Below are 21,409 nucleotides of genomic sequence, written 5' to 3'. Positions count from 1 at the left end.
TTTGACAAATGGTTGTATTCATTCCAGTAGGCCATGATGTGAAGGCCAAATACAATGAAGTTTGTCAACCTTTTTTGTCCACAAGGTGGAAGCAAAGTATCAGTAGATTTGAACTCAAGGCAGGTGGGAAAGTTGTCAACCCATGAATGCTTTTAGATATGTTTACATATGTTTTTGTCCTTTAATCTTTTTGTCTAGTTTGGTGTAAATATGTTATTAAGTAGTTATTTCTTCAATATATATAACATAACATAACTCGTTATGTTATGAGTTATGTAGTAAGCTAGCTGATGACACTTCTCACATAGTTGATGAATCTGGCAGCGGAATGATAGCGCATCAGTGACGTTTAAGGAGTGTGCAGGAGTCCCCCCCCCCCCCCCCCCCACCATCACCACCACTGCTATGCACACACCCCACCCTCCGGGCGTTTCGGAAGCGCAGAAGAAAATCGATGGTCATTTGTCATTTAAAGTGGCCATGACATTGTATACTCCTCTACAGGCCAAAAGGCCTACCACCACACAGTCATAATAGTCTATCCTGCACATTCAGATGTTGCGCAGTTGCGCGTTTGAGAAGGTGTTGGACGTATTCACCCGATTGGAGGGCTGCCACTGCAGATGAGCTTCGGTGGTGAAGCGAAGTTTTGTCCTCTTTCGCAACAAGCTGAAGCACGGCCCGCTCGCAGGTTTGGGACTCTATGGTGTTCACCAAGATGGATCACTATCTGAATTACTTATAATCGACTGACCTTAAGCTACCGGTTGTGTGGATTGCAGGAGATTGGATGTAAGTAAGCTACAAACTGGGCATGTCTGAATTGTTTTGAGTACATTATGTATGGTTGAGTTTGGCATGTCTTGTGACGAGCGGGATAGAAATTGTATTTGTTTTGAGCGCATGTACAGTATTGTTATGTATCTGTTAGGCTATCCAGACTGAATTGAGGCCATTCTGTAACCTATCATATGTGCGTATAGAGTATGATGAGGATTGAGGAACATTAGCCTCGTAGAAAAGAGACCGGTAAACTAATCGCGACAGGTAAGTAAATGAAGCATGGCATTCCAACAGATATGAAAAAAAGTGTTCAAACTCTTCAAAGAATATTGAAGCAGGTGAGATCGGTAGCAGGCTAGTTGATGGGGCACTGAGGGTTATCTAGGCTACACGAAATGGATGACTGACTGTGTTAACAATGTATTACACCCCAAAAAACGTATCTGTCATTTTGAGAGAGTAAACCATACAGATTATGTAACTTTGAGTTCCTTTTTCACTTTGTCGATTTCACTCTATCCAGTGGCTACCGAGACATATTCTACATAGCAGGCCGCGCGAGGAACTATCTATTTTTACGCACGTCTCTACTGTACATAAAATGCAAATGTATTTCTTTAGATGTGGTTGCATCTTCGCACCTCTGTAACCCAAATATGTCAATTATCCAGGCTCTGTATTCATTATAACTCTTTCCATTATCACGCTAAAAACAGCATATTATCCTCAGTAGGCTACTTCTCATCCCACAATTTGTACAACATCAGTGGCATTAATGGACACACCCTGAGCACTAACTACAGTTGTGTGGCAAACCTGTCCCCTGTCCCGCCGGTAGGCAGTTGTCAAGATGATCCCGGTGAATGAGTTCCGGAACATTGCCTCAGAACAAAACCCCCGGTACCGGGTCCTGAAGCCATGGTGGGACGTGTTCTCCGAGTACCTTTGTATCGCCATGCTTATGATCGGGGTGTTCGGCTGCACTGTTCAGGTAAGACACACAGGAAGCCATTGCATTCGAACTGACTGTATCGGGAGTGTTTATCTTGACGTTGAAAGGTTTGATGAGGTGGGTCACAAGACTACTTTTCATCTTGAGTAAAACACTTCCCACTCAAGGTCAAACCATTTGAGAAACAAATGACTGTACTGAGATAAGGCCAGGAAGGAGTCGTGTGGGAGTTTGTGCCATGCCTCCATGAGCAAGTTAGGAATCAAAAGGAAAGGGCTTATAAGTATACATACTCTTTTGATCCCGTGAGGGAAATTTGGTCTCTGCATTTAACCCAATCCATGAATTAGTGAAACACACTCAGCACACAGTGAGGTGAGGCACACACTAATCCCGGCGCAGTGAGCTGCCTGCAACCACAGCGGCGCTCGGGGAGCAGTGAGGGGGTTAGGTGTCTTGCTCAAGGGCACTTCAGCCGTGGCCCACTGGTTGGGGCTCGAACCGGCAACCCTCCAGTTACAAGTCCAGAGTGCTAACCAGTGGGCCACGGCTGCCCCCAATGACAGACATTGACATCTGTAGATATCCTGAAGTGCTGACAGCCCTACAGTAGGTGTGTGTGTCCCTGTGTCCCTGTGTGTGTGTGTGTGTGTGTTAATGCTATTTCACTCAGCAGCAGGAGCAAAGTGCAAGTGAATTAGAACATTTCCATCACCAATACTAGCTCTTCTCAGCTCATGCTGTGAGACAGCTGAGTTTATGTTGTAGTAGGCTTACTTCTAAGAGATTGCACGCAGACATAAGAGAAGACAGACATGAGAAGATGTGAGCAGCTCTTCTTGTCACCAGAATGTCTGGGAAAGGGCTTGTGTTTTCCATATCTGAATCTGTATTGTATGTGAGAAGTTACATCTGTGGTAATCACCAGCCTCACATTTCATAATCATTGCTCAAACAAGGCTAATAATGCTTTGACAGCTGTACATATCTGGTAAGAAGCTGATGGATTTACAACACTATCTACAACTGTTTATGTAGCGGTATCTTATCAACAAAGACCTTTAGAGGATTATCAATTCTGGTAGGCTTTCCTGATGTCAAAGCATGAGAATGAGAGTAAGAAGAGAGCGAGGTATGAATACCTCTCACAGAATTAACACTGTTGTGTTACACCGAGTTGTCGAGTGACAGTGATTGGGTGAACTCATCAGCAAAACATTTGCCTCAGTGATGCCCTGTTAGCGAGCAGACACAATCTTACTCTTGCCTTTGTTTGACTCCTCTGACCTACTTGCAATAAAATTGGATTAGTCACTCTTCGTCCCCTTGTATTCCATTCCTCACATCTCTGGCCGTGATAATAATCTGTTCCTTGAGGACTGTCTTAGCATCGTGTTCCCACAGTGTGACTTAAAAGGTGAACAAAACGTATTGATGCAAAGCCCATGATGTGCTGAATTATAAAACATCTGGTCTCCAAATACATTCAGATAAATGTGCCTAATTTCCAATATGGAATAATTCAGTTATTTATATTCATCTTTTGTTGATTTTCGTACAGTTGACTTTTGAAAATCTTTATAGTAGTGAATGACCTGTTTGTGACCTGTATGGTTCCCACACCCTGTGAATGGATTTTCCTTTTTTTTTTCTCACGGTTCCACTACAATGACTTTTGTCTTTTCTTTCATGTTATTAATGCTACTTTATGACATTGTGACAGTGATCCCCAACATTTTGTTAATGATAATTTTCCATTCTTTCTCAGCTGACACAGGAGAAAATCTCGTGTCTGCCGAACCGTATCGTCGGCCCGACCAAAGCGGATGTGAACTGCAACCACGTGCGGGAGTACCACGCCAATGAAAGCCTGTGGGAGTTCAGCATCACCAAGGAGCTCAAGCCCAACGTGCTCGAGGTGTTTGGCCGCAAGAACGGCCTGGACATTCACCAGTACGTCTTTGTCAACCACTACTGCTACGAGCGCGCCGTCCACTGGTATGCCAAGTTCTTCCCCTACCTGGTGGTCATCCACTCGATGATCTTCATGGTGGCCAGCAGCTTCTGGTTCAAGTTCCCGGGGACGTCCTCTAAGATCGAGCTCTTCGTGAACATCCTGGGCAAGTGCTTCGACTCGCCCTGGACCACGCGGGCCATCAGCGAGGTGTCGGAGGAGCGGGGCGAGGAGAAGTTGGTCAACTGGAGGAAAGGAAGCAGCATGTACAAGATCAACCCGGACGGATTCATGGGCACCGACGGGGAGAACGTGACCTTGCTGCGGTCCGCGTCGGTGGTGTCCAACCCGGAGATGAAGCTGCCGGAACCTGCCGCCTCCGTCTTGGACAAAAAGGAAGGAGAGCAAGCCAAGGCACTCTTCGAGAAGGTAAAGAAGTTCCGCACCCACGTGGAAGAAGCTGATCTTCTCTACAAAATGTACGTCATTCAGACGTCCCTGAAGGTCTTCAAGTTTCTCCTCATCACTGCCTACACTGCATCATTGGTGCCCAACATTGAGATAGTGGTCAAGTGTTCTGTGCCCCCAGATCTGACCGGCTTTGACATATTCTGCTGTAACCACAACAAGGCCAATCTTTTTTCTAAACTGGCCTATTGCTACATCTGTTTCGTTGGAGTGTATGGATTGTTGTGCATATATTCCCTGTACTGGCTTTTACATCGGTCACTGAAGGAGTATACTTTCGAACATGTTCGCCTGGAAACGGGCATCAACGACATTCCTGACATGAAAAACGACTTTGCCTTCCTCCTGCACCTCAGCGACCGGTACGACCCGCTCTACGCCAAGCGGTTCGCCGTCTTCCTCTCCGAGGTGAGCGAGAGCCGCCTGCGGCAGGTGAACCTCAACCACGATTGGACGGTCAAGAAGCTGCGCACGCGCCTCAGCCGGAACGCCAGCCAGCGGCTGGAGCTGCACCTCTTCATGCTGCCGGGCCTGCCGGACACCGTCTTCGACATCCCCGAGATCGAGTCGCTCAAGATGGAGCAGCTGAGCGGCCACGTCACCATCCCGGCCGCGCTGACCCAGCTCACCGAGCTCCAGGAGCTGGTGCTGGTCCACTGCCCGACCAAACTGCAGCTGGCCGCCCTGGCCCACCTGCAGCAGACGCTGAAGGTGCTGCGGCTGACCTTCGAGGGCGCCGAGCAGGTGCCCCTGTGGCTGTACACGCTCAAGGCTCTGGAGGAGCTGCACCTGAGTGGACCGCTGGGCGCCGAAGCCTCGCGCGGTAACGGCAGCAGCAGCAGCGTCTCGCTGGACTCGCTGCGCGAGCTCAAGGACCTGCGCGTGCTCACGCTCCGCGGCCGCCTGACCAAGCTGCCGCCCAGCGTGGTGGACGTGGCCAGCCAGCTCCAGCGGCTCTGTGTGCACAACGAGGGCGTCAAGCTGCAGGTGCTTAGCAACCTGAAGAAGCTGAGCAGCCTGACCTCGCTGGAGCTGATGGGCTGCCAGATGGAGCGCATCCCCAGCGCCGTCTTCAGCCTGAGCGCGCTGCAGGAGCTGGACCTGCGCGAGAACAAGCTGACCACCGTGGAGGAGATCCTGAGCCTGCAGCACTGCCGCCGCCTCACCACGCTGCGCCTCTGGCACAACGCCATCGCCTACATCCCCGAGCACGTGGGCAAGCTGCACGCGCTCGAGACCTTCGACGCCAGCTGGAACAAGATCCGCCGCCTGCCCGCGCGCCTCTACTACTGCACCAAGCTGCGCCACCTGGACCTGTCGCACAACCAGCTCTCGGCGCTGCCCACCGAGATCGGCAGCCTGCAGAGCCTGCAGTACCTGTCCGTGGCCTTCAACTCCCTGGAGTCTCTGCCCGAGGAGATGTTCTCCTGCAAGCGGCTCAAGATCCTGGCGCTGGGCAACAACAGCATCTCCTACCTGTCGTCTCGTGTGGCCAACCTGGCACAGCTGGTTCGCCTGGAACTCAAGGGCAACCGCCTGGAGTCTCTACCCCTGGAGATCGGGGACTGCCCGCTCCTCAAACTCAGTGGAGTTGTGGTCGAGCAGAGCCTTCTAGAACTTTTGCCATCAGAGGTCCGTGACCGAATGGATGATGGTTAGAAACAGAACACGTGCCTTTAATGCCTCCGAACAAGCTGAAACATACTTCTGTGTCTTAATGATGGTCAGAGCAGCGGGTATTGGGAACTGAAGAACTCAGTGTTTACATTAAGTAAAATACCTGTATGAATTGCTGAAGCCCTTCACATTTTAGGGAGTGTTCTGCTCAGTAAAGAAGCACATGCACATTTATTCCTGTGAACTGTATGAGATCAAATCAGGTTGGTCTGGGCTTATTTATATATTTTGATGAAACCCCAGAGAATCTAATATTTTTTTTATGTTGTTTAATACTTTTTTATTGGCATTAAAAACAATGCTAGTAAGAATGATGATGGATGCAACATTTTATTTGTATAACCTGACCTGTATATGTAGTTTTTCCCAGCTGTGCAATTTCACTTTGTTTGCTTATTTTTCTTAAAATGCCTTTTACTCAAGGCAATGAAAACCAGGTTAGTAACTCATTGACTAAGCGTTTTCTTATATTGATTGACCATTCCTGTACACAGTGACATTGACTGTTCTTCACTTTAGCCTCTGACGTTAAGTGCACTCCTGGTTTTTCTTAACTGTTTTCTTTTTGAAAACACTTCAGTCCACTTCAGTCCAACATCAAAGCAGTACAGCTTCAGAGGGCAGACAGAGTGACTGCTGTGTGGGAGTCCGAGTGTGATACACAGCTGAAAAAACGTTCCCCTTTTGTATCAGTCTCATGTTTTTATCAGGCTCATGTTTGGCGCTTGAGTTGAGCACACTGTATGACCTCAAGGGCAAGTGGGAAAAGGGGCAACAGCACTACAGGTTTTTCCAGAACTGTTATTCAAAACAGGTAGATATGCTGCCACCACCACCATACAATTACTTAGCCTAGGTTATTGTTTAACAAATTCTTAATGAATCCATTCCAACCCTAAACGTTTTATTTGCAAAATGAAAGGAATGTATCTATTGCTCATTAATAGCCATTCGAATGACCTGTAGGCCTAAATGACTGGATAATCAAGTTTTCACACAGTTAGAGAGTGCTGAGTTTCAGGTTACAGTTGGACAATCGCCAACGTGGTGTCATGTCCACTCTTGTGTCTCTGTAGTAAGTGACACCAGCAGAGCCAGACGCATACCACCCTGATCTCCAAACACAATGCAGGCAGCCAAAGCGGTCCAAGCGAACTCCTCTCTGGGTCCTCCCACCTACCTGACCTGCACAACAAACCGATCAGACACACCCAGTGGAATTTTCCAAAGGTGTGCGGAACTGGTTAACCGTTGAACGAGAGGGAGCACTGGCACTATCTGCCAATCATTTGCAGGCCCCGCCTTAACCTTACAGCATGACATGAGTGTGGATGGAATTTGAGTGTTTGTGTAACAGGAGCCGATAGTCAAACAGTTAGAGGTGCTCTGGAGCATGTGAACAGCCTCTGAGCAATGACTAAATGCATTCTATGACCGTTCTGAATTAACATACGTCTGTTTTTCATGGTGTGTCCAATATAATACAATTTCACACTATCTCTGTCTCTCCAATGAATTATCTGAGAGGGTTTCAGTGGGTGTGGGTGTGAGGGGGAGGGGGGGGGGTAATGATGATAATGTATTGTGGGTTTCAGTGGGTGGGACAATTATGAGATATATATATATATTTGAGAGGTTGGGTGGGTGGGTGGGTGGGTTGAGGAAGTAACGCTGCAGCAAGCAAGCTCAGTAGTCTGCATTGCACTTTTTTCAACAAGGTGTAACATGCAGAATATGAGCATGCTAATCTCCTGACTATTACTTAACTATTATTTGATACCACTTTGTACATGGTACATGAAAATGAATAGATTAAGACCTTTACAAAATGTCTTTATCTACGAATAATGCGGCAATCAAAATGGTTTCATGACATCACCAGTTTGCCTGAATGCCAAAGCAGTGACAAAGCACTTTTTTACCCTCGAAGGTGACTCGGAACACCTTGTGTGCCCTCTAGTGCCTGAAAGGGATAACATCCATCTTCCTGACATAACAACAACTCCTCTCGACTCTCTTGGTTGTATTCAAATACCACCACTGAAGCAAACATAGTTTGACAAAACCAAACATGGAAGTATAAAAAGAGAACATCACTGAAATAAAAAACCAACAGATAACATTGAATCAAGAGGACATCTGAGTACAACTGAACAAACATTGTGTGGGATGTGATACTGGCTCCTGTTGAGGATGTAATGGCTGTTTGCAAGGGTGAGGACTGTGGCCGTTGGCTGATGCCTTAAACACCTGCTGTGGTGGGGAGAGTTTGGAGAACATGAGGAGAACATGACAAAACACCTGCTGTAGTGGGGAGAGTTTGGAGAACATGAGGAGAACATGACAAAACACCTGCTGTAGTGGGGAGAGTTTGGAGAACATGAGGAGAACATGACAAAACGTCTCAGCATTTTCTGTGCGCAGTACAGAAAGAAGGAGGCAACTGTTGTGCAAGTGGAAGAACGCCGTTTTAGCAGAAGAACTGACGTGTCGCAGAGATCAAGGACCGGTCAATAACAAACATGGTTAGGGAGGACTGTCCACAGCACTAGGCATATTACAACAGACAAGTGTGGTGAGAGCTGGGAGGCATTTGTGGGAAAGTGATGTAAATGTGGGCGGTATGATTAGTGAATTGAGTGTGTTTGACAGATTCTAATCCAATCCAAATTTTTTAGAGGGTGGTGCTCAGACAGTTTCAAACAAACAATACACAGCAAAGGCTGGTGTGTGTGGATGAGGTTTGGGTGGAGACCAGCATCACATGGATTCATACTTCTATTGAAAGAGCTGTCTCTTAACCAAGTAGTCTGGTCACAAGGTGTTCTACACTATATACAAGACTAGAGATGGATGGCTTGACAGGGACTCTATGTGTCTGTAATTGACAGAAATTGAAGTAAATTTGCAGACCTTTTTTGTGCGTGTGTTAAAGCAACATAATGTAATTCTCAAAATAATGGCTTCAAACTGTAAAGTTTAAAATTGACAAAAAGGGGAATTTCTGTACGCATCACGTCACTTTATGTGCCGAGGAAGGGAACCAAATAGTGGCTGATGCAAACCTCTGCGTCCCCACCACAAAACTGAGACATCAGTTTTGAGACATCGTCACGGGAATATGACTGTCATGACCAGTGTTCACCATGTGCTCCCAAAACAGAGCCCCTGGATTGCATAATGAATGACCATTATGGCTGCGGCCTATCAGACAGGATACACTCTGAATCATCACCATGGACGACGTAGTTTTCTCTCTTTGGGTTTATAAAGTCGGCTTATCAGAGGCCATCTCTATGATGTTTCCACAACAAAGTTTTTGCATTGCTATGATAACAACTAACCCCACCACAAACACACGTCTGAGCAATCTGTCTCACCACCATGTTGATGTCCAGTTAATGGTTATCTGTACATACAGTACATACTGTGTCTATTTATGTGTCAGTATCTAAGGATATTTCCCAGTAGATTTAATGTCCTTGTCCTTGGTGGAGAATGAAAAACACTTTCGGTTGTGTTCCAGAACAACTGAGCTCCATGAGAGATAGGGGGAGTTCCCAGTAACAGAGAAGTGTTGACACCAGCTGTAGCAAGCACTGAACTCAAGTCCTGATTACGGTAAACCCTGTCCGGTGGTTCCAGAGTCTACAGACGTGCTCACTCCTCTGAGCAAAGCGATTCCAGTTTTGTGACTGTCATAAATTCATCATGTTGAGCATGTCCTGCTGCATAACTTATAAATGTTCCTCTCCAGCTCAGTGCTGCCACTCAGCCTTGCCTACCTCTTATAAACTTCCCATGTCTGACAAAGTGAACAAAATGTCTGCATTCAAGTTCTCAGTACTGTAAGAAACATTCTGTATTAAATATGTGAGGGTCGTTAATCAGGCATACATGAATCTGACTCATGGCTGAGTGACAATGTCCTCTTTTCACTTTTCCCAAAAACCCCACTCTACTCTACACCTTAGCAAACCAAATAGACAAAAGGAGTCAAAAACCCAGGAAGGTGCTGCCAGGGATTAGTTGCAAGATGGGACAGGTGAGCTTTTGACTAGAAAAGCCTTCTGCAAACAACAGAGCCATTGTGTGCGTGTCCAACATGTTCCTTGTTAACCCAATCACGACCCTGCTGCCACACAAGCACTCGCTTTCAGCTCTCTCCAAGCCCACAGGTGACCCTGTGCTGGAAGACACATCATGATGCTGGTCGAGTTGTTAATGCCTTTGTAAATTAGACTTTTACGCCTCAGGTGACACAGTACAGTAAGATAAACATCCTCTTCCATAATTTTATTCTATTCCATTCTATTGAGGTGGATAGAGGGTAATCCAGCTTAAAGTGATCATTTCATCGTTTCATATGCCATCGTTATGCATTTAGCTCTAGAATAAGTGATCACTGCATATGAGGCCACAAAGACTTAAACAAAAGCCAAGAACATGTTATACTAAGTGCCTTCTGGGATGTAGGGGAATGTAGCACCATACCCTCAGACCTTTAACCAAATATTTCAACAAGGGTTCAGCTGCATCCTGTGAACTTGTGCATAACCTCCTTCAGCCCTATACATCTGTTTGCATTCACAGGCAGGCGTGTAAAACAGGAGGGTAAAACTAGACATAAAAATATGATATGAAATGTTGACATGGTGGTAAAACTGAAACAATGATTTATTTTACACATATTTTGTGTACTATAAAGATGTTTTGGCATCTGTTAATTAATTTTACATCCATATTAGATTGGAACTGTCAGAATCTCCCCAGCATGCACCTTGTAGGATTCACTGTATTCTGCCCTAAGGCAAGTTTTCAGTTAGCAGGTATTTTCAACCGGATTGTGTTGAAGACAAAGCAAGTGCACACTGCAAATCAGTTTTCTACAAGAATGATGTAGTTCTGTGATATTCTGAGCAACAGGTTGAATCGTCTCCAAGGTTTGTGAGCCCTCTTGTGGTGACAGTGACACTAGAATGGATAAACTGGTTAAACCATATAGTGATATGAAAACACGTCCACTAGAATGGATAAACTGGTTAAACCATGATACTATAAAAAAAACACATGCACTACAATGGATAAACTGGTTAAAACATAGTGATACTATGGAAACATGTCCAGACAAGGAAGCATTGTATGTTACTATAGTTGGAATCTTATTTTATTTCTTTTATTTTTTTCTTCACCATGACCTTTAGAGATAAGGTTAATGAAATCTAGTAATAATGAACAAGATAGATTGAAATTGTATTCTTTTTACATTTTCTTTATTCTACATTATCACGGCTTAGTGGTATGAAAATCTCAAACATCAAAGGTAATGTTTGGGCTCTTGAGCAAGCAGAAAGGCTTTGGCATTAACTCAGAGCTCAGGGGAAACTGGTTACAGCAGCAGCATGTGAACGGGGATAGTTCAAAAATCATGTTATATGCAAATTTACCAGTTTGCAATTTGTCAGGCTGTCCTCAGACCTGGGAAAATGGTCTTTACATAGCATCTGCAGACAAAACTGGACTACATCCTGTTTACAAGCAACAATAGCCAAGGTCAGTTATAGGCTCTATTCGCCGGACATGTAAAACCAAAAGAATGTACCCTTTACTACAAATAGTGCCAGCACAGTGTGCACTTCCAATATAATTTAGTCTCCTACCTCTTTTGACTTGTGTAACAACTGAAAATTCTTTTTGATAATCTGGAAGGATGATGAACAACTCAAAATGAATAAATATGGGCAATACTTTATTTGTGTACTAAAGAAATGAAGTGTGAATACATCAAAATTGTTGTAGGGTTTATGTGTATTTTCATAAATAACAATAAGCATTCCACAGTGGTAAACATAAAATTCCTATGTACAATATTTCAATAAATAGTACATATAAATTCATACATTTTATATACAAGAAACAAACACATACATCTTTAAAAAAAAAAAAAAAAAAGAGAAAAAAAGTTGCTACAAATTCATCAGTGCAAACTGCAAAACCAACCAAAGGGAGGAGTGCAGCCGTCATTTCATATTTTCATAAAAATCAACAGCTCAAATGTCTACTCGAGTGTGTAGACAAAATGGACAAGAAAAATGAACAAACAAATGACAATTCGTCAATCTACAAATGTGCATGGCAAACTCCCAAATGAAACGAGGTTTGCAGTACCTTCAATGGTACATCGCTGTGCAAAAACAAAGATGTGTCATTTCCTCCAAAAAATGTTGACACTATAGGCTACTATGCGGCTACCAAACTACCACAACAGGGAAAATCTAAGGATACACATTATTACAAATCCTATATATGAAATTTCACCAAAAAAGAATGAGAGTACGGGAACTCCCGTGTCTTCTGCTATGACTTGAATGTCAGACTAGATTCTAACTGACGTTCCAACAGTTCGACCACGTCTGGCGTGCAGGAGGCCCTGGCGACGTCCAGGGCTGTCTCCCCACTCGTGTTGTGATGGCTGAGGTTGGACCGCGGCGCGAGGTATTCCACCACGTCTCTGTAGCCCTCGCGGATGGCGATGTGGATGGGGAGCGCCCCAGAGTTGTCTGGAACGTTGACTGATGCACCGAAGTCCACTAGAGCCCGGAGGGTGTCGAGAAAGCCGCCGCGGGCGGCGTCATGTGCAGGAGTCACACCAAAGCGGTCCTGGATGTTGGGGTCTGCACCATGCTCTAACAGTAGACACGCCACATTTGTGTTCCCCATCATCATGACCTGCAGACAGCAATAAACATCAGTCTGTTTACAATATCCTGTTATCTAGTAAAGGCATCTACATATTGTTCCTCACACAAGGCTTATATACATGGCTGTGGTTATGGGATTTGGCAGATGCTTTTGTCCAAAGCGACTTACAAATAAAAACAATAAAATAGATAAAATGAACAGTAAACAGTTTTAAAATGTTGGTAAGACTACATTAAAGAGAATACAAATAATAAACAATAATGTCAATGCAATCAATAGCCAAATGAAAATAAACAAATACTATAATGTACAAACCATAACTCATAAGAAACGCTTAATTAACTAAGTGCATGCTGAACAGATATGCCTTTAGAGCCCTCTGGAAAGACCCAAAACTATCACAGGAACAGAGAGCACCAGGCAACTCATTCCACCAACATGGAACCACCTGAGGAAGAGAGTCTTGAATTTGACCTAACATTTATGACTGGTCGACACAACAGACACTCATCAGAAGACCGCAGTGGGCAGTTGGGGATGTACAGCTTGATCATAAAATTGAGATAGTAGGAAGCAAACCCAGTAAGTGTAAGATTTAAATGTAATTATGGCCACTATAGGAAGCCAATAGAGAGTAACTAGGAGTTAAGTAGATGAGATACAGTACAGGAGACATACACATTTTTTTTTTATCTATCTATCTATTTATCTATCTATCTAATTATTTATCAAATTAAAAGACACAAAATTACATATGAGCATAATGTACTATATGACTATTGTTAACAATGGACATATTAAATAATTGGAAAAATTGACATTTCTGTAAAAAAAGGAAAATGTAAACATTACAATGTAACGTTATTGTTTGTGTCCTAAAGGTAAAAAAAGTTATGGTTAATTTTCAGAAAATCTGCTAACAGCTAACACGCGTATTTATTGCCTTCAACAAGTTATGGGAAACTTGTTTAGTGTCAAGTAAGTACGTAATGTATAGTTATTAGCAAACGTTAATCTCCGGCCAACGCCCACTCAGGTGCTAACTGGTAACGTTATGGGTTTTACCACGTCACTCGTTCACCAAAACAATTTAGCTACGAAGCAGAGTAAAGGTCACAAACTGTGAATGATGAATATTTTACCTGTAATGCGGTGCGGCCAAATTCATTGACCGTGTCTGGATGTACCCGGCATTCCTCCAGCATCCGTCGCACTTCGGCTGTATTCCCTTTCGCAGCGGCAGTGGTCAAGCCCTTGCCAGCATCGTTCTCACTTAAAACCATGGCGGTGGCGAGTTTCTGCTCTCGACAACTGCTATCACGACATACAACCGGGGACCTATGAAAATAATAAAAGAACAATTCAATCAACCTGCTTGAACACGTTTACGTTAACCTGCATTCTTGGGCTAGATAAAGTTAGCTAACGTTAGCTTCGAGTGCGCTTATTTTTCAGACATGCTAACTATTTAGCTTACCAGCTAACGATAGCTAGATAACCATTTAATTCAACAGGCTGTCACACTACAAAACGTGATGTTACCTTTTAAAAAGTCACTAGCACAATAATATCTACCCCCAAGGACATCAGTGGTAAAAACTGCGAAAGCGAAAACTGAGATAAATAATACGATAATGTAGTAGATTAGCTAGCTGGCTAACGTTGCCTAGCAGTCCGGCTAACTGGTTTTTAAAAATAGGGAAACGAAACAATAATCAGCGACGACAGCAGTGCTCTCTTACCTCGTTCAGTCTTTTGCCTGTTGTTTTGTGGATATTGCGGCCGTTAGGTATCCTCTTTGCTCTCCGGCTACTGTTTACGTCTGCTTTTCAAATAAATCACAACAAATAATAGCGTTTTCGACGTTCCAGTACCTTTAATTTGCGCGCTGAGAATAACCAAGAGTTAACTCTAGTATCTCTTTACAAACGTCGATGAAAGTATCTCGACCAATAAGAAGCCAGAAAAAGTCTGCTGTCATTCCACATTGGGTGAAAAGGGCGGAGTAATAGTATGGTTGCTACAGTATCACCGTGGTAACTTGTCTCTCCACCAATGATAACGACGAGCGTAGAAGGCGGGCAATTTGAGAACGTTATTTGTAGCTACAAGTTGTTCATTCATCTTTTCATTCTTTGATAGTAAATTTCTGAAGCCGGTGAGAAAAAGGCGGGTTACTAAGCAAATTAGTACAAGAACGTCCCAAGCAAGTCGCGCTTTAGCATTCTGTCACTTAAGTCTGCCCAAAATGCTTTTACTGCTAAGTCAAACATAATGTTTGGTAAGCTAATTATAGGCTATAACCACATTATATTAAATAACATTTATGAAAACAAATATTTAATATCCCCCTGCTCCTTTTGGTAAAGTCAAGTAAAAAAACAAACGTGTAAATTCTGCACAATTTAATTGCACTTAAAGCTTATGTGATTATGAATTCAAACACAACCAATCATAAAATGTTTTTCCTGACATAATTTCATACAAAATATATTACAATTTTAAAAGTGGGCCACCAAGTATAGCCTAAGGCCTATTTGTGATTTCAACAGACATTAATCCAGCCTATAGGCCAACTCGCTAGGCTATTACCAGGATACAACAGGCCTAGCTTCAACAGTGTGCATTGGACAATGATGTTCAATATCCTATCCAAAGTGATCATATATGTTTGTAGGAGTCAGTGTGACATTCAAAATAGCTTTCCATGATAAGGTCATTGGTTTGATCTTCTGGGCCAGCTTTGCCTGGGGTAAAGGATCTTGTAACATCACCATAGCCTACTGGTTTGTTCTCAACTGGTAATCTAAATAAAAGAAACAAGTCTTTTAGAATTGGATGGGTGAAAAAAAATATACATTTAAAAGGAAATATGAAACATGTCAATATACCTCCACTTTGTGTTATGTATCTGACCCAGGGTAGAGCCTGGTAACCGCTTTTCTCAATGATTTTCATGTACCGCACCTTGATAAGAAAGGAAAGCATTAGTAACAACTGTCAGCCTTTGCATTCCTGGCAGTAAAGGAATGACAATAAATGGAAATAATTTCACAATAACACACACACACACACACACACACTTAAAATACCTGTATTCCTGACACTGTGAAGTATGGGATTTCAAACTTGACTGTAATCGGCGGCTTGCCCTCCATCTCATCCTTCTCCACACTGGGAAGCCCAAAGTGAGCGCGCATGAGAAACTCCTTTCCTCCCTTGAGCAAAACACACAAAAACAAAAATGTGACTACGCACATACTCTCAGTCATTCCAATCATTCCTCGCCAATCCCTAGACGGTCATCAAATAACCATGAGGAGGTGGTGAGGGGGCTTCACCGTGGTCTTTGTTTGCAATAACATCTGCCTGCAATTACACTCACGGGGAAGGATTTGATGGTCCACACGACAAGGTTTTTCTCCGGGACGTACTTGGCGTGGCCGGTGCTTGTTTTAAATTTGGGGGAATCTGCATCACTGGGCACGGGCACTCGCACCTCCACGTTATTAGCAACAGACTGCTTTTTAAACTGACCCTTTGCCTGAAAAACAAAAGAGGAGAAAGTTTCATGGTTATAGGTCATCATGATTAATCAGTCTATATGGGAGCTGAGTTGTTCTTTGGGCTGAGTGTGAGGACACAGATCAATGGCTAATGGCTAATCATTGCCCCTTTGATTTCGGTTTTCCACTACCACTCTTTAATGACCTTGTCCTCTGACCCAGAAATTCTGTGCAATGCAGCATTTTATTATTTTATGCATGGTGGGCATCAGATCGAACAGGCAAAGTGTAGGCCTAACAGAAGCATCAATTTGGCACGAGAGTAGTGGGATGTCAATGGATAATTGCTGTACCTTCACCATAATCTCTACACGGCTGTGGGAGAACTTCTCAATGACCGACTCTATCCAAACCAGAGGCTTCACCTGAGGAAGAGAATGGATTTTGCTGTATCAAGATATACGGACACCAAATCCAACATCCAGGGTACCAGAACGACGCGTAAGAAGTTCAGTCTTACATGAGTGTTGATACGGTAGGACATGAGCTCTGATTCACCGTCCGGGGGGATGAAGGAGATGGTGCGGTCACTTTCGAAGCGCGAGAGACGCACACACTGATGAAACTTGACATCTTCCATGGTCACAGATTTACCCTTGTCTCCTACAAAAACACAAGACACACACACACACAACTAAAGCTGGAAACACTGCCAACTACAGACTGTAAGTGATTTTAACCATTTCACTGTTTTTAACATGAGGAAAGTTGACATGCATGGTTCTTCTTTGTATGTAACATGACGTAAGAGTAGGACGATAAAAGTGGTGTACATTTACTTATGATCTTAAGAATTAGGAAAATATCTCCGTGGGCAGATGAAACCTGATTTCAAAGTTGTCAGGTGACAGAATTCCCCCACATTTCCTCCGTTCCTTGACACAGTATACTACTGACTGACTCTCAATGTAAATTCCTGTGAGGTGATTGCGGACACGTACGGCCAGTGAGAGAGAAGAGCACTCGGTCGTTGAGGCCGAGCCTGAGCTCGGGCATGCCAGAGAGCATGGTCTTCAGTTTGATACTGCCCACGATGTCGCTACTCATCACACTTCCATTGGCGTTCACCTGCAGCAAAACAGTCCTATGCCGTTATTATGATAATACATTAGAACAACAGCTAATGTCAGGGACATGGACAAGGAAGTCCTGGCTCTTTATTATTTTTAAATGATTTTACCTTGTGTTTTATGTTTTCTTTTTATTATGATCTTTACCTTTTAACTATTCTTTGACTATATTGCCCTTCTATGCTTTTATTTGTTATTATCGTTTGGTTTTGTTTATGTAAAGCACATTGAATGACCTCTGTGTATGAAATGTGCTATATAAATAAACTTGACTTGACTTGACTTGATGCCAGTAATAAGCTTATACCAATGGATGGTAAAAAGCAGATAATTTTTGCATGCAATTACTGGCATTACATCCATATCTGTTACATGGTTAGATAATTCAGATAGTGAAAACAATGGCTCACAAGCCTGCATTTCTGTGGCTGTACGTCTCTACACGCGAAAGTGGTTTTGTACAACCAGAATATTTGAATGAGATACAAATGAAGACAGAGATGTTCCAGAGCAACGCAAAGAAACAGAGACACCCACCAACACATTAATGGACTCTATAACATCAATGAAGACCTCGTTCTTTTTGTACTTGATGCCCTCCGACCTCCATGACACAGCGTTGGTGACTGTGGTGGGGACCCTGGTCTTTGCCACCTCTAACTTGGTGCCTTCTTGAGTGATGTATCTGCACCAGAGGCAAAACGGGTTAGACAGACAGAAGTAACCCTCCATCCTGAACGTTCAAAGGGCACGCAGGTGAAGCCTGTTTATACATAATTAGCTTATATTTAAAATAGGCCTACTGTACATGACCTGAATAACAACTCTGCATATGTGTGTGTCTGAATGAGTGTGTGTGAGTGTGAGTGTGTGTGAGAGTGAGTGTGTGTGTGAGAGAGAGAGAGAGAGAGAGAGAGAGAGAGGAGAGGTGGAAGGAAACGGTGTAACAAAGTGTGATTGGGAGACAGGCGGCATCTCTTACTCCTGGAGGATCTTGCTATCAGTGGTCTGGGGGAAGCCAAAGTCCATCAGCTCATCCAGGAGCTCATACACCACCACAAAGTTATCCTGAATGCTCTCCTCCTCCAGCTCCTTAAAGTACTCCGTAAACACCTACATACATACAAACAGGTTGGTTAATCTAAAACCTGCAGCCTATTCAGTTTTTCTTGTTAAAAAAATGCTTTTTTGGGGAGTGGTATTCTGTTTACCTTCTGTAGTTAACAAACAATGTAAAGGAAACAATGAATACAAAATAGGTAAATTAAAGTTAGGTAAACAATTAATACTAACTATTTAAATTTTTGACAAAAACATAGATAGTGTGCCTTTAGTTAGCCTACATAATTCTTCATTTTGGAAATCGTATTGCAAACCTTTCCTTTCATTCTATGCAAAGTGTTTTTATATACTTTGACATTTTGCAACAGACCTGTTGACCTCCACTACATAACCATGTGGCCACTGATTAACACCAGGCCTTAAAGAGTAACAGCATGAAGATGAGTTTTAAGGTAAAGGAGGAGACAGCCTATTTATATCAGGGTGAACACATATAAACACTCTATAATACAATTGTATGTTACAGGATTGATTTGTCCAGTGCTGTACAGTAACAGGGACTCACCTCCACAAGTTTATACAGGAAGGCGTAGACCAAGGACGCATTCGCGTTCTTGTTGGTAGTGGCCACCACTGATCATGAAGTCAAGGACATACAGTTTACAATTTTCTTACAACTGCCAGTTGACTTCCCATACTTGCCTTGCGTCTAAAAGCCCCTATTGGATATACAATGAACAACTCATAATACTGTAACATTTATAAAAAAAATAAATTAAAAAAGGTTTAAGGGTGAACACAGGGAGAAATTTAGCTAATTTATCAAAATCAAATGACCCCTCCTGATTAATTTTAAATCATTACAATTATGTGGACCCAACAGACAATAACATAAACTACCCTATATAGTATTTAGACTGCTGTTGTTCATCACAATTCTAGGAATCACACAGCATTTTACATCATTGAGACTGGAATTGACAGAATTGTTTTTTCTAGGATACAGTACAGGTTGCTGTGCTTGACCCACAGGAAGTGGACATGGCCGTGAGATATGACGGGACAGAGAAGACCCTCTTCTTCCTGCTGCATGAGTAGGGGCAGGAAGTGGTCAATCTCAGCCATATCTACCTCGCCCTTGTAGTTCCGGCATATCAGCACCTAAAAGTAGAATGGGTTTGCAGTCATCAGTGTTGTGCAAGAATATGAGTGGCATGATGCCGCTGGCATCCAGTGCCTGTAGCATTCATTGCACATTCAAACATTCATCGCCTATCTTAGATCAGTCTCAAGTGGCACTAGCCTACATGTGATGTCTTTAATAATGTGCCAGGCTGGAAATCACCTAAGAAAATGCACTCAATTCATTCACTGCCCCCTCATTCATTCTTTTGTGACGCAGCAGTGCATTGGGGTGTGTGTCAGGTTACATCTCAGTCTGGCCTGGTTAAATACTAAGCCTTAGGCTAGTTTGTATAAGACCAATAGACCTATCACTCAACAATAACAAGGCGCATGCAATAATTTTTCTCGTGTTCTAAAGCTAGTTGTTATGAACTTTCAGTTTTCCTTCCTTTATTTTATGTCAGAAACATGCAGACATGAAAAAGTGGTAACGTTAATCTAGAAGAGGGTTTCAGTTTGATAATTGAATTTTGTTTGTGCTCTAAACGTGAGTTAGGCTATTTTATCTTTGAAGTTGCATGAGAAAGGGCTGCCCTTGAAAGGTTTTTCTTCTTCGAGACCTTCAGATTACATTTAGCATTCACGGAAGTAGGTCTATTAGTAGTAGACTACAATGAGCGGCGATGACTTCATCAATAAACTATTGATTTCATGAATGTGGTCATGGTAAGAATTGTTAACCTATACCCACATCCCTCAAGTTAGTCAAAAACGTGTAACATGGCCTGAGGTGAACTAAACAAAGTCTAGGCTACCACAAAATGTTTCTGCAATCGTATCAACTGTCACAATCAATAGCTCAGCGTGCGCGATTACCTACCTTTCCTTTCAAATCCAACACGAATACTGCTGAAGCTGACATTATTGAAATGTTTCAAGACCAATACAATCTGATCAATGAACTTTAAGATAAACTCTACAATGATCCCATTAACAATGTAATTTTACACAGGTAGGCAATCTAACGTGTCATGGATTCCTCGGTTGCTTTCCCTGTTGCGTGTTGACGTCATCGTGCGACAGGTAAAACATTTACAGCATCACCTGTAGCTTAGGTCTACTGCTTATGATTGCAAATAGTCTTCTACGATTAGCCGTGCTACCTATACGCTTCGATAGTCCCATTCCTGGGCTATATAGGCCAGTAGCCTACATTTAAAGTTCTAGGGCAAACATCCTGTGTCGTTTGTTTCTGGCCAAACTAACGTCATGTAAAGCCAAATTATAAATGTAGCCTATATGTTGAGCTAGGACTATTGAAGGCCAAGATTGCTATAAGAAAATCTATTGTGGCTGCCTGTGTAAGTCTGTCACATTTGTGATAAGCTTTGGCCCTATGAATTTGCTTCAAGGGGAAATTCAGGGTCTCAGCATACAGGCATCACACACAACATACACTTACAGCATAAAAAGTAATATAAGTATATAAAAACCACTGAACAATAAAGACAGAAGAAGATAAAAAAAATACTAAAATACTAAAAATACTAGATATACTAAATCAAATATCCACATAGTGTGCATAAGGATGAATAAGCATTAGGCGCTTGCAGTGACAGGGCAGGGACTGAGCCTGTGATTCTGTATGCATGGAAAGGTGCTCTATGAGAGTGAGTGTCGGTGCAGATAAGTAAGTCCAACAGTGCAACAGTGCAAGAATAAAGTCTAGAGACCAGCATAAAATAAATAGGACATATAAGAGAATAATGTAGACAAAGTAATATAAAAAACCATAGCAGTGCAAGAATAGGTTGAAGTAATAGGGTTACAGCCATTGGTGAAATAAGTATTAAGTAAGGCCACAATCCAGGCTGTGGGAGGGAGGGAGGGGTTGTGCATATGTGCTAATATAGCATGTAAACAGTGTAGCAGTAAAAAACAGTGGGCCAGTGGACAGTCAGTACACAAACATGGAGAAGGTTGAGAGGCAGACGGACTATGCAGAGAAGTCTATTTCTCCTCTTCCCTTTAGTGAAGCATTGAACAGTTC

The 21,409-nt window shown here is 43.0% G+C and overlaps 3 protein-coding genes across 4 annotated transcripts; 1 reads left to right on the top strand and 2 right to left on the bottom strand.

Annotated features, from left to right (window-relative positions):
• Positions 1-400: 400 nt before the first annotated feature.
• Positions 401-6,283, top strand: si:zfos-323e3.4 (volume-regulated anion channel subunit LRRC8C). Of its 2 annotated transcripts, none has more exons than XM_042103073.1 (3): positions 401-792; positions 1,626-1,774; positions 3,504-6,283. In XM_042103073.1, exons 2-3 carry the CDS (start codon positions 1,634-1,636, stop codon positions 5,814-5,816), a joined length of 2,454 nt encoding a protein of 817 aa, XP_041959007.1. In that variant the 5' UTR covers positions 401-792; positions 1,626-1,633; the 3' UTR covers positions 5,817-6,283. The 2 variants fall into 2 exon arrangements, with proteins under 2 accessions (XP_041959007.1, XP_041959006.1); XM_042103072.1 differs by having other exon boundaries at positions 402-792; positions 1,622-1,774.
• A 5,279-nt stretch (positions 6,284-11,562) lies between these two features.
• Positions 11,563-14,834, bottom strand: cdkn2d (cyclin-dependent kinase inhibitor 2D (p19, inhibits CDK4)). The gene is made up of 3 exons (XM_042103170.1): positions 14,279-14,834; positions 13,679-13,874; positions 11,563-12,563 (listed from the first exon to the last, which is right to left on the bottom strand). Exons 2-3 carry the CDS (start codon positions 13,817-13,819, stop codon positions 12,192-12,194), a joined length of 513 nt encoding a protein of 170 aa, XP_041959104.1. The 5' UTR covers positions 13,820-13,874; positions 14,279-14,834; the 3' UTR covers positions 11,563-12,191.
• A 92-nt stretch (positions 14,835-14,926) lies between these two features.
• ap1m2 (adaptor related protein complex 1 subunit mu 2) lies at positions 14,927-20,430 on the bottom strand. The gene is made up of 12 exons (XM_042103121.1): positions 20,240-20,430; positions 19,239-19,395; positions 18,800-18,867; positions 18,155-18,285; positions 17,710-17,857; positions 17,044-17,170; positions 16,563-16,705; positions 16,396-16,467; positions 15,922-16,080; positions 15,629-15,754; positions 15,428-15,503; positions 14,927-15,342 (listed from the first exon to the last, which is right to left on the bottom strand). The coding sequence occupies exons 1-12, from the start codon at positions 20,279-20,281 to the stop codon at positions 15,317-15,319; spliced, it is 1,275 nt and encodes a 424-aa protein (XP_041959055.1). The 5' UTR covers positions 20,282-20,430; the 3' UTR covers positions 14,927-15,316.
• Positions 20,431-21,409: the final 979 nt, after the last annotated feature.

The sequence above is a fragment of the Alosa sapidissima genome, chromosome 9, assembly GCF_018492685.1.
Source record: "Alosa sapidissima isolate fAloSap1 chromosome 9, fAloSap1.pri, whole genome shotgun sequence".
In the NCBI taxonomy this organism is placed as follows: domain Eukaryota; kingdom Metazoa; phylum Chordata; class Actinopteri; order Clupeiformes; family Clupeidae; genus Alosa; species Alosa sapidissima.
This window is presented reverse-complemented; position numbering and strand designations above follow the sequence as displayed.

Excerpts from the sequence above, each read along its gene's own strand:
- si:zfos-323e3.4 (XM_042103073.1), top strand. The coding sequence starts at position 1,634 with ATGATCCCGGTGAATGAGTTCCGGAACATTGCCTCAGAACAAAACCCC. Across the intron at positions 1,775-3,503 it reads TGTTCGGCTGCACTGTTCAG|CTGACACAGGAGAAAATCTC; the intron begins GTAAGACACACA and ends ATTCTTTCTCAG.
- cdkn2d (XM_042103170.1), bottom strand. The coding sequence starts at position 13,819 with ATGGTTTTAAGTGAGAACGATGCTGGCAAGGGCTTGACCACTGCCGCT. Across the intron at positions 12,564-13,678 it reads TTGGCCGCACCGCATTACAG|GTCATGATGATGGGGAACAC; the intron begins GTAAAATATTCA and ends TGCTGTCTGCAG.
- ap1m2 (XM_042103121.1), bottom strand. The coding sequence starts at position 20,281 with ATGTCAGCTTCAGCAGTATTCGTGTTGGATTTGAAAGGAAAG. Across the intron at positions 17,858-18,154 it reads GATAGCAAGATCCTCCAGGA|ATACATCACTCAAGAAGGCA; the intron begins GTAAGAGATGCC and ends CCTCTGGTGCAG. Across the intron at positions 17,171-17,709 it reads TAGAGTCCATTAATGTGTTG|GTGAACGCCAATGGAAGTGT; the intron begins GTGGGTGTCTCT and ends GTTTTGCTGCAG.